The sequence below is a fragment of the Myxine glutinosa genome, chromosome 5 (genome assembly GCF_964187855.1).
Source record: "Myxine glutinosa chromosome 5, kmMyxGlut1.1, whole genome shotgun sequence".
Classification (NCBI taxonomy): Eukaryota; Metazoa; Chordata; class Myxini; order Myxiniformes; family Myxinidae; genus Myxine; species Myxine glutinosa.
This window is the reverse complement of record NC_136265.1, coordinates 160534602-160547623: the sequence shown is the minus strand read 5'-3', so window position 1 is coordinate 160547623 and position 13022 is coordinate 160534602. Positions and strand designations below refer to the sequence as shown.

Here is a 13022-nt window from a genome sequence, read left to right as displayed (position 1 = left end):
GTGCAATTGTCTCCTAGTCTTGAAAGCATACATGATATTCTGACTTGTGGCCAATGCTGACCTGTTAACTGTCCTGCTTTTCATCTCCGTTTGCAGCTCCTCCTCAGATCCCACCAACATCCACCGTATAAGGTTGTCCAGCTCGGTCAGGACATCCTCTCTTGTGCTGGATACTGTAATTGTGTGTGTTTCCTTTTCCTCAGCGAAATTGGCAATGCTGTTGCGTATTAGCTTAGCTGTCTTGTATATCATCATTGTGTTGTCCATTTCACTTGTGGCATCTTGCATCAAGGCAGTGTAGACCATATCTTCTTTGCAGGCTTCAGGACAGTAAAGAACAGATGGTTTTCTTCTGTCTTTCTGCCTCACTGACTTCACACTTGATAACTCTGCAAGAATTTTGTCCTTTAGCCACTGTCGTGTCAGTGTCGGAGTGTGCTTCTGTGCCTCATCACTACCACCAAGCATAGATATGCAGATTTTTTTCGATGGCATCCATGGGTAGATGAGCCTCATTTTGGGTTTGATATTCAATAATAATAATAATAACAAGCGTTACGCCTAGGTCCCCCGTCGGTGAAGTGATGTGAGTTGACAAAGTGGAAGACGCAGAAAACATGCTATGATATGATATTTCGCTCACAACGTTCAGACATACATGGAGGCGACCATCTTGGATTTTGACGTGGCGACCCAATTTTCAATGGCGTTCTTCCTTATGCCGAGATACACCCACACACCAGATTATAAGTTGGTACTTCGCTTATTTTTCAAGATATTCATCTCACAAGGTTCAGACATACATGGCATCAGACATACATGGCGGCGGCCATCTTGGATTTTGACGTGGGTTGCACCCACACACCAAATTTGAATGCGTTCCTTCGCTTACGCATGCACGCCCGCACGCAAACACGCCCACACGCACGGACGGACGGACGGACACACGGACAGGGGGGAAAGCCATAGTCCCCCTTTCGCTACGCTGTGCGACGGGGGACAATAAAGGAGTCTTATATAGCCCCATCAAGCAGAGTTAACGACCCTCGTGGCGCTTTACATTATCATGCGAATGCACACACACCGCACACACATACACACACACGGACACACCTTCACTCTTGCCCTATTCCTCTCCCTCCCCATTCAAAACCCACAGATGTGTACCCTCCCCTCCTCCTCCCCCTCCCTCCCCCGTACATGTACACAGACATACTCTCGATCTCTGTCCCACCTCAATGCAAAGGGAAAACAGGACTTAGACTTTGAAAGACTTGTGAAACAGATAGGTTTTGAGGGAGGTTTTAAAGGCAGGAAGAGAGTCAACATGCCGAACAGAGGAAGGCAAGTCATTCCAGAGCAGAGGTGCAGCAAAGGAAAAGGATTTCTTGGCAATTGACTTGGTGCTGGTGCGCAGCGGCTCTAAGGTCATGGAGTCGTCGCTTGAACGAAGCCGGCGCCGAGGTTCATAGAGAGTGAGCAAATCGGAGAGATAGTGAGGTCCCGTTCCACACAATGATTTATAACGTAGTGTGCAAATTTTGTATTGCACACGAGCAGAGACAGGCAGCCAGTGTAAAGATTCAAGGAGCGGAGTAACATGGTCAGACTTCTTCGCCTTATTGAACCTTTTGTAACTTATCCAAGAGAAACTGAGGGCAGCCAGCATACAAAGAATTACAATAGTCTAGCCTTGAGAGGACAAGGGCACAGACCAGAGTTAGAGCAGCCTGAGGAGTAAGAAAGTGGCGAATGGATGCGATCTTTCGCAGCTGAAAGTATTGTTACGGTTCTCAACGTCGGCCTTTTCCCCTTACCAAGGGGGGTTGATCCCCTTGTCTGTCACTGACTGACGTGAGTCCTCGAAGTTACAACGTCCCTCCTGGACTGACGGTAGGTAGGGTTTGTTAGGCCTAGGGGTTCGCTACTTACCTAATTACTACCGCCAGCCGGGAACGAGGGAATAACTTCTGCTCGAACCACGGTTTTAGATGGACTAGTTGCCGAGCGGTTTTAGCAACCCGAAGTTCGAGCCATTAACAATTACTAACCCGATTATGAGCGTTGGCCAAAATCGTGCCACAGGTGTTCAATCGGGTAAAAGACAAAGACGATCGGGTGAGAATGAAGAAGCCAAAGGTAGGAAAGAACAGATATTTATTAACTACTATACAAAAACCAATCAAAGAAGAAGAAAACGAAAGTAATTTACAGTGAAGATAGAAGACACAGTGCAACTCTTAAAACAAGCTTACTTAAACCCCAGGGACAAGACAAACAAGACAAACTCACGTACACGAATGGGGAATTGAAGGTAGGATTGGCTGGAGGGAGAAGAAGGGTCCGTGCAGGACGGCAGGCTGGAGGTGAGCGGCCGCCGACTCCCCCGCACTCTGGTTCATGCACAGGTTTGCACGCAGCAGCGCGTCAGGGCTTCTCGCGGCTGGTTGAAGCGGGGCTGGTTGAAGCAGCGCCTCTCTCAGGCCTCGTACGTCCTCCGAAGCTCTCGTGACTTGCGCAACACTCACAGTACTCACAGTACTCGCAGAACTTGTTCACGTGCCTCCCGCCACAGAACTCTCAATTCGTCCAGCGCACCTCCCTCAAAACTCTCTCTGTGGGGGCTTCTTGCAACGGGTTATATATGGCCACACCTTGGAACCTTCGCGAACCTACCCGATGTTTCTCACCACGCCCTCTCAAGCCACACCCACTGAGCCTTGGTTGGTCGGCAAGGGCTGGCTGACTCCACCTTTGATGACGAGGTGCGGGCCACGCCCGTAATGTAGCTCCTCCCCCTTTTTCTCCGAGATGACTTCGTGTTCAATGGACGCGAATGCTGCTGGCAATGTAGGCGAACGCTGCTGGAAATGTAGGCGAACGCTGCTGGCAATGAAGTTTTGGGGCAATTGAAAAGGGGATCTATCTTATTTGATTTGGTGCAACGTAAGATCAACTACTGGAAACACGTCCTTACCTTACCAATTATATAACTTTACCTTTACCGGAATTCCGTTTCCGGTCCGGTCGTGAGAGGACGCTGGCGTCACTTGCTCGCCGCTTCTCTGACTGGACCATTGTCCGTATCTTGCTTTCCTGGTGGTCGTGGCGGATTTTTGGCCATTGAGTCTGCCCCCTGCACGGTCCCGGCTCTGCTCTGCTGCTCCTGGCTTCACCTGCTCGGCTCCTTCGCTGTTTCCTCGGGCTCACTCTCGTGGGTTGTGCCCATTGTTTGCAGCGGCGGTGGTGGCGGTTTGCCGCCGTGATCTTGATTAGCGGCGGCGGTCGTTTGCCGCTGCATTTGCTGCTTTGCCTCCTCAACCTTGGCCTCGTGCTCGTCTCTTCGCTCCTGTCTGCCCTCTGCATGGTCCCGGCTCTGCTCCTGGCTTCACCTGCTCGGCTCCTTCGCTGTTTCCTCGGGCCCACTCCCGTGGGTTGTGACGATTGTTTCGCCTCCTCACCCTTGGCCTCGTGCTCGTCCCTTCGCTCTTGCTGGCATGGCTCTGCGGTACTCCGCCGCAAGGCTTCTCCTGCTTAAAACCCGCTCCACCCCATCATGCATCTCTGCAATCAAATCGAATGGACTCCTGCGTCGACCCAGGTACATTCACCGTGGCTCCGGTCGTAGGTTTGTTTATTTACAATCAGGTCACTCCATCCCCATCCTCTGGTTGGCTCAGCGCACTCCCACTCATCGTCCCAACACACCTGGTCACAACAACGCACAAAATCGCACCTCCTGTCTGCGAACCCTGGCCAAATCACCTGGATTCATACCCGCCGTACAAAACAACATCAAGCTCACCCTGTTCAATACCCGGTCCCTCAACAACAAATGCCTCATCCTGAACGACTACATCCTGGAAAATAAACTGGACTTTCTCTGTCTCATTGAGACCTGGCAACAACCACTGGACTACTACACGCTCAACCTCACCACACCCAATGGATATTCTTACATCAATAAACCACGCTTGGAGGGCCGAGGTGGTGGAATTGCCGTTATTCACCGACACGACATCAAGACCAACCTCATCTCCATCTCATCTGCTCCATCATTTGAACACCTGGCTTTTAAACTCTCTGGTCACACACAGTCAGTCATGGCTGTTGTCTACCGCCCTCCCAAACCACACCCATCATTCCTGTCTGACTTCTCCTACTTTCTGACCCAGCTATGTTCCCTCTCCCCCTCAATCCTCCTCCTTGGTGATTTCAATATCCACATGGACTCCACTGACTCCACGCTAACCACTGACTTCACTGATTTACTCACCTGCTTTAACCTCACTCAACATGTCAACTTTCCTACCCATAACCGTGGTCACATTTTGGACCTTGTCTGCTCTACTGGACTAATTTTGCACCATCTCTCTGGCTCCGACCTCACTCTCTCTGACCACCTAGCCATCACTCTGACCATCAACATCCCCACCCCAGCACCAAGGCATTATCGCACTATCAACTTCCGTAAGCTAAACGCTCTTTCACCTACCTCATTCTCATCGACCCTCTCTGAAAAAATGTCCACTTCTCCCTTCGTTGACCTCCACACCCCTTCTGACCTCACTGACTACTACAACCACACTCTCTCCTCCTGCCTTGACCAACTTGCGCCTATAAAAACCAAAACAGTTTCTTTCACCCATTCTGCTCCCTGGTTTACCCCTGAACTCCGCCTGATGAAAACTCGTGCTCGCCAACTTGAAAGACTCCGCAATAAAACAGGTCTCACAGTTCACTCCCAGGCCTACAAGGACCACATACAACACTATAAAGATGCCCTCTCCCACGCCCGCTCCGCCTACAACTCTCAAATTATCCACTCTGGCTCCGGAAACCCAAAAGCACTCTTCTCTATAATAAACAAACTCCTCAGCCCCCTGAACACCACCACCCAGTCATTCACAATAGACAACTGCATCTCCTTCCTTTCATTCTTCCAACGCAAAATTGAAAACATCTACAACAGCTTGACCACCGCCACACCCGCTCCCCCTCAAACCACCTGCCCCCCCTTATCCTGCCATCCCCTGTCTCAATTCTCCCCAGTCTCCCCTACTGACCTCTCTGAACTCCTCATCGGAATGAAAACTGCCACCTGCACTCTTGACCCCATCCCCTCCAGCTTTGTCAAGGCCTCCCTTCCTGCTCTCTCTCCACTTATCATTGCAACAATAAACTCCTCCCTGTCTACAGGCATCGTCCCACCATCCCTCAAAATTGCTGCTGTTACCCCCATTCTGAAAAAACCTGGACTAAACCCTGACACCCTAAATAACTTCAGACCCATCTCCAACCTACCCTTTCTGTCAAAGGTTTTGGAACGCGCTGTAGCCACTCAACTCAAACATCACCTCTCTGCCAATAACCTGTATGAAACATTCCAATCCGGATTCCGCTCCAACCACAGTACTGAAACTGCTCTCCTCAAAATCACCAACGACCTTCTACTCTCCTCTGACGCTGGCAACCTCAACATTCTCATCCTCCTCGACCTCAGCGCCGCCTTTGACACCATCGATCACACCATCCTCCTCACCCGACTTGAAACCACCTTTAACATTACCGGCACTGCCCTCTCTTGGATTAAATCATACCTCTCTGACAGACGTCAGTTCATCTCCATCAATAACTGCAAATCCCCCACTGCTCCCCTCCCCCAAGGTGTCCCCCAAGGTTCAGTTCTTGGCCCCCTCCTCTTCATCCTTTACCTGTCCCCCCTCGGTCACTTAATCCGCCGTCATGGTCTCCAATTCCACTGCTTCACCGATGACATCCAGCTTTTCATCTCCACCAAGTCCATCTCCACCGCCACCCACTCTATCCTGACAAACTGCATCACTGAAATAAAATCCTGGCTTCAAATCAACTTCCTCAAACTTAACTGTGATAAATCTGAAATAATCATCATTGGCCCAAAAACGCTCACCAAGTCCACCCAAAACTTTGCCCTCAACATCGACGGTTTCCCAGTATCCACCTCCCCTCACATCCGGAATCTTGGCATCATCTTTGACCAAACCCTCTCCTTCGACAAAAACACTAAACAGATCACAAAGACAGCCTTCTTTCACCTGAAAAACATCGCCCGTCTCCGTCCATCCCTCTCCTCCACGGCTGCAGAAACCCTCATCCACGCCTTCATCACTTCCCGTCTGGACTACTGCAATAGCCTCCTTTATGGTTCACCCTCAACAATCACCAATAAACTCCAATACATTCAGAACTCCGCTGCCCGTCTACTCACCCATTCCCGGACCCGTGACCACATCACCCCCGTCCTTTACAAGCTCCACTGGCTCCCCATCTCCCAGAGAATCCAGTACAAAATCCTCCTCTTGACCTACAAAGCCCTCCATAACCTGGCCCCATCCTACCTGGCTGACCTCCTCTCCAGACACACTCCCACCCGCAACCTCCGCTCTGCTGGTACCAACCTCCTGACCCCCCCCATCCGGACCAAATTTAGATCCTGGGGGGACAGGGCCTTCTCCATCGCTGCTCCCACCCTCTGGAACTCGCTACCTCACACCATCAGAGACTCCTCCTCACTCACCACATTCAAAACATCACTCAAGACCCACCTGTTCAACACTGCATTCAACATTTAACCCACAGCATCTAACCCCTGACTATCTCCTCTCCTTCTCCCTCCTTTGTGCTTTGAATATTTCCCTATTGATTCTTCTTTTTTGCAATTGTTTTTATGTTTTGCTATGCATTATGTTTTGCACTCTGTCAAAGCGTCTTTGGGCTTCCTGAAAAGCGCTATATAAAATAAATGCATTATTATTATATTATTATTACCTGACACACATAATAATGAAATAACTGTTAGAAGGGCCTATGATTTGCTATGTGGTGCGGTGGACTAACTAGGGGACGACTCTTAACCTTTACACAAATGGAGGTATTTACAAAGAATTATTACATTATTTACAGAGGGTGATATTTACAACCAATTACCAAAGTGCAGGATTTCCCAAATCCGCAACAGTATGCTGATTTTCAAGTTTGAAATACTTGCTTGGAAAATGTCATGTTAGTCGAAAACCACACCAAGGTTCTTGGCCGACGAAACAAAGTTTACATCGGTTTCACCAACATGAATAGGGGTAGGAAGTAAACATTGTAGAGGACATCTGTGCGATCTTACAATCATAGACTCTGTTTTAGCATCGTTCAGCTGAAGTTTGTTTTGGGTCATCCACGCCTTCATGTCGGCAATACAGCCTTCTAACACTTCAACAGTGGGCACGATTTGTTGAATCGTGCTTCCTTTGTACAGCTGATTGTCGTCCGCAAAGGCGTGGTGATCAACTGAATGTCTGGCAACAAGATCAAATAGAGGCTGAGTGCACAAAAGAAAGAGGATAGGTCCCAGGACTGAGCCCTGGGGAACGCTAAAGGAAAGCGGAGAAGGGGCTGATTTCTGGCCATTGACAACAACTGTTTGCACTCTATCAGTAAGATAGAACATCAGCCAAGAAAGGGGAGTACCAGTTATACCAAATGTGAGCTCAAGACGATGAATTAAGACACTATGGTCAATCGTGTCAAAGGCGGCAGACAAGTCTAAAAGAGCAAGAACGGAAACCTTACCACAGTCAAGAGAGGTCAGAAGATCATTGGTTATTCTTAGGAGAGCGGTTTCGGTGCTATGGCCTGGTCTATATGCCGACTGGTGAGAATTGAAAAGATTATTTGAAACTATTTGATTTCATTATTATTTAATCTATATATATATAAAACACAGTTTGTGTGTGTGTGTGTGTGTGTGTGTGTGTGTGTGTGTGTGTGTGTGTGTGTGTGTGTGTGTGTGTGTGTGTGTGTGTGTGTGTGTGTAATGTTACCGATAGACTCCTAAACGGAGAGGCTTACATGCTTGATATTTGACATAGACATGGCCATTGAGCCTGGGACGAACATGGCCGAACTCAAAATATTTGACGATCCATATTTTTTATTCATATTTACCTCAGCGCATTTCAGCGAAGTACCCGCTAATCTCAGCCGGTTCCAGAGCAGCTCGCTGATTCGCTCAGAGCGATCACGTGATGTTCCATTCCCGCCGCCAGACTGATTCGCTCAGAGCGATCACGTGATGTTCCATCCCGTCACACGTCGCACGTTTTTTAACCTTTCATGCGATCGTGTTTTGTATCGATTTTGTGCGATATGAATTAAATGTCTTTGAAACAGCTGTGAAAGGTCTTTCCACAACCCTTCCGTAATCGATTGGAGCAGTTTATTGCCGCACAAAACGAGATCCGCGAAGCGAGTTGGTCGAGTCGTGCTGACCAAGATGGTGACACGGCGGCTTCACTTTTCACGGAGTATGAGCGTTCTATATATTTTCAATTCAGTGCGCCCGTGATTTGTGGCATAGACATGACCATTGGGCCTTCACGGTGTAATTTGTGCGAGGCTTTTGTCCGAGTGAGCTTGAGTCGAGAGGGCGAATGTACGGGTTGGGAATGTACGGGTCTCCCTTCCCCTGCCCGGCAACGCCGGTACTGGAGGACGTCACAGGATCGGTGAGTCTCCAAAATCCGCTTCGTGCTGTTGCGAATATGCAGGACTATGTCCGATTGTTGTGCTGCTCTCCGACCATGAGAACTGCAACGTCATTGTTGACTGGCTATCCCCTTCCCTCCCCCTTCCCCCTCCCCCCTCCGTCCCCCCTTCCCTTCCCCCTCCACCCTACCCCCTCCACCCTACCCCTCCCCTTCTCCCCTCCCCCTCCATTTTCTCCCTCCCCCTCCATTTTCTCCTCCCCCCTCCCCCTCCCTTTTCCCCCTCCCCCTCCCCCTCCCTTTCCCCCCTCCCCCTCCCCCTCCCATCCCTCACCCTCCCATCCCTCACCCTCCCCATCCCCCCCTCTTCCCTCCCCCTCCCCCTCCCACCCCTCCCCCTCCCCCTCTCCCCCCTCCCACCCCTCCCCCCTCCCATCCCTCACCCTCCCCATCCCCCCCTCTTCTCCCCTCCCCCTCCCACTCTTCTCCCCTCCCCCCCGTTCCCCTCCCCCCCGTTCCCCTCCCCCCAGTTCCCCTCCCCCCCGTTCCCCTCCCCCCCGTTCCCCTCCCCTCCCCTCCCCCCCGTTCCCCTCCCCTCCCCTCCCCCACCCGGCAATGCCGGGTACTTCTGCTAGTATTTGATATTCAGTGAGATTGATCAGTTCAATCAAGCATGGTACTTGCATTGGTAGGTCTGTCTTTGTAGACTTGGCCCAGTTGCTGGCATCATCCCTCAGGACATGGAACACATGTCGTGTCCAGCATGGTTTTAGCACCTGAGCATTTGCACCTGAGCTGGTGCACCTGATTCTAATTTTAGGTATTTGAAGTAGTGATAAATGTAGGGGTGTACTTACTTTTTCCACATGCAACATTTGCATTTATGTTTATTTAAATTATACAATGGACTACAAAATGTAAATGTTTCATGATATTTGTTATATTACATCACCTTTATCTGTCAATATTGTTGAAATGAAGATCAACTAGCTGTATGTTGAAATATGTTGAAAAAGTCAAAACTTTACATGGTGTGTACTTACTTTTTCACGTGACTGTAATAACATTTCATTCGCGGCAGTAAAAGTTTAACACTGATTCTGTTTGTTGTTTGTGTGTCACAATAACTTTTGCCTTTGAGTATATATATACCTATTAGCTCTTTTATATTGTCGCGTCGGAGGCTCGCAAATGTGATGTGCCTCGGCGCTGGGATGTTTTGTTCCCACGAACAGCCAAAAGCTTTTTGTCCCCCGTCGCACCGCGGAGCGAAAGGGGGACTATGGTTTTCCCGTCCGTGCGTGCGTGCGTACGTGCATGCGTAAGCGAAGGACCGCATTCGAATTTGGTGTGTGGGTGCAACCCACGTCAAAATCCAAGATGGCCGCCGCCATGTATGTCTGATGCCATGTATGTCTGAACCTTGTGAGTGGAATATCTTGAAAAATAAGCGAAGTACCAACTTCCAATCTGGTGTGTGGGTGTATCTCGGCATAAGGAAGAACCCTATTGAAAATTGGGTCGCCATGTCAAAATCCAAGATGGCCGCCGCCATGTATGTCTGCACCTTGTGAGCTGAATATCTTGAAAAATAAGCGAAGTACCAACTTCTAATTTGGTGTGTGGGTGTAACTAGGCATAAGGAAGAACGCTATTGAAAATTGGGTCGCCACGTCAAAATCCAAGATGGCCGCCACCATATAAATATGTCAGAACCCTGTGAACGAAATATCTTGAAAAATAAACGAACTACTAACTTCTAATCTGGTGTGTGGGTGTATCTACGCATAAGGAAGAACGCCATTGAAAATTGGGTCGCCACGTCAAAATCCAAGATGGCCGCCTCCATGTATGTCTGAACCTTGTGAGCGAAATATCATATCATAGCATGTTTTCTGCGTCTTCCACTTTGTCAACTCACATCACTTCCCCGACGGGGGACCTAGGCGTAACGCTTGTTAACTACTGCATTCAGTTGTTACAACGTCCCACTCTCCAAGGTCACTCAATGGAAAGCCAAATTTTGGCGGCAGCGCACGTTGGAGGCAGAAATATGGAAAACTCTGTTTCCTTTATAAAAAAAAAAGTTTTTTTAAGAAGAAAGATATTGGGAGAAGAGGTGAATGGGATGTGGAGAACGGAATATACACAAGTGGGGAGAAGGGAACAAGCAGCTTGTATTCAATGAAATGAAATTAATAATCCGGCACCACAGAAACAAGACTCTTATGAGGAACAAAGGGGCAGGCAAGGTCTTGTATGGGCAATGGGCTGGTTGATGTCCCACAGCGACGAGCTTGAGCAACTAGGCCCGTGAAGGCGAGGAGCGATAAAAGAGATGCAAGATGGCACTGTTTCAAAAAGATGATCCCCATAGGTCAGGGCTGGGTGTGTATGCTATTCTGCTCAGTGCCGATCACCCTCTGAATCTGGCCTCTGTCCGATCCTCCCCAGCGTTTGACGTTCTGCCTCTCCTCGTCGTTCGACCCCCTGCTGATTCATACCAAAGACTTGAAAATGTTATGTGTTGCTTCCTTACTTGATGCTCAGCATTTAAATGATAGAGCATGGGCTAACAACTGTAAGTTGGTAATAATAGCGAAGGCTTTGATGGGCAAAAGTTCCTCCTCCTGCATCAATGTTCAATCAATCAATGAAAAATGGTTTATAAAAAGCATGTCTTGCAGGCAATGGCTGAATTACACATGCATGGACTTATTCATAATTTACAATCGGATTGCTTACAAGATAAAAAAAAAAAATCCTTGTTCCTTGTAATGAACCATTATAATGTCTGGTTTGGGAATGTCTTTCTGGCTGAGCATTTTCAATGTTTATGCTTGTCTTGCTGCATACTTGCAGAACTGAAACTATGCCACAATTAAAATCTATAAACTTCTGTCAAAATGAGAATGGTCATGCTGGTTACTCCCTTTTGTTTGTAGATGACGCTGGGGATTTTTCTCTCACGCGACAGAATGTTTCACCGGCTGGGAGCTTACCACGACCTGTGCAGAACAATGATATGGTATGTTTGTTATGCATGCTATTTGCTTTTGACCTCCTTTGTTTATATGTGCGGTTATGCCCGCCATTCATTCTTTCTAATCTTACTGCTGTCCCTTTGCCCACCACCTTTCTTTCAAATCATTACACTGCAATTACTAATTAGCCATGCAATCAATCAAAGTGCTACACCATTATCAATCATACAAATGTACCATATAATTGACATTGTGTTGGTGCTGCTGAAGCAGTTCCTGAGCAAAGGTTATGCTGCCTGGTTTGCCATCAACTTTCCAGGATTCAATCAATCTGCAGGAATTTTTAATTTGACCAGGGTGCCATGATAACTCACCGAGTCGTTACAAAAGACAATGTGGGATTTTTTATTCACCGGTGACTTAAACACCCACCAGTGACCAGGGCTGGAAGACTGGTCATTCGGCTTGATGTCCTTCTGATGGATGGAGCACACACTGATGGCCCTGATGTGAAACACCAGAGTGAAAGTTCAAGGCTGGGTTGAGATTCAAACCGAGGCTAGACAGTTAAAGGCAAGTGGGCATACCTCCTGGCTATCCTGCCATTCCCTCACACGATTATAAAGAGTAAAGTACAGGCAGTAATATTGTTTATCTCTACCAACGAAGGTGCATGGAGGTTATGTTTCCACCCATGTTTGTCTGTCTGTTTATTACATGAGAAATCGAAGATTCACAAGTATATTAGTTGATCTGGTCTGTTATTCTGTCTTTGGTTGTTTGTATGTCAATTGCCTAAAGGTCAGATTTTTACTCAGATCTTTACGAAACATAACCACCTGGTAGAGGTAGTGACAAGCTGAAGTCTGTTGTTTGTGAGGTGAATAGGTCCAAAGGTAAAGGTCACATAAATAGTCATATGTTATCCAATTGACTATATATATATATATATATAACCACCTTTAGAGGCCATTTTTCCCCGCAAAGCGGGGGTTGGCCTTTTTCGGGAACCGTGGTTGTTGTTTTTTTTTTTTTTTTTTTTTTTTGTCCCCTTTTTGAAGCAATGTTTTACGGCCGGATGCCCTTCCTGACGCCAACCCTTTTTGCCGCCTTTAACGACAAACAGGGAATTACCAGTGAACTGGTACTCAATTAGCCGACCTCGGAAGGATGACAGGCTGAGTCAACCCCCCTGGCGTTAATTCAGCGATCGACCGGGATTCGAACCCAGGATCCTAGGTATCCTAAGCTGCCATCCTAGCCGCTAGCCCAACAATATATATATGACTCCATGGTAAGATCTCCAACCTTTAATTGAACAAACAATGACTCAACGTTTCGATTAACAACATGTGACAAAGCCACACACCTCCGTTAATCTTCCTCAAGAGTGATAAAATCATCTCAACATCCCCTTATATGCAAAGTGGGTGGGGTATATGCAAAGTGGGGTGTGCAAATCTGGACAGCCAATTAAACCGTATCACACCGCTCTCGTGAACTGAGAACGTTACTGACC

The 13022-nt window shown here is 48.1% G+C and overlaps 1 protein-coding gene across 3 annotated transcripts in view; it reads left to right on the top strand.

Moving 5' to 3' along the window:
• The window catches only part of TRAF7 (TNF receptor associated factor 7), a 72720-nt gene that overhangs the window by 18775 nt on the left and 40923 nt on the right, over positions 1–13022 (top strand). For all 3 annotated transcript variants that reach the window (XM_068115820.2, XM_068115821.2, XM_078778951.1), the window contains one exon: positions 11465–11547. In XM_068115820.2, the coding sequence (XP_067971921.2) occupies positions 11465–11547 (83 nt within the window). The remainder of the gene's footprint in view (positions 1–11464; positions 11548–13022) is intronic.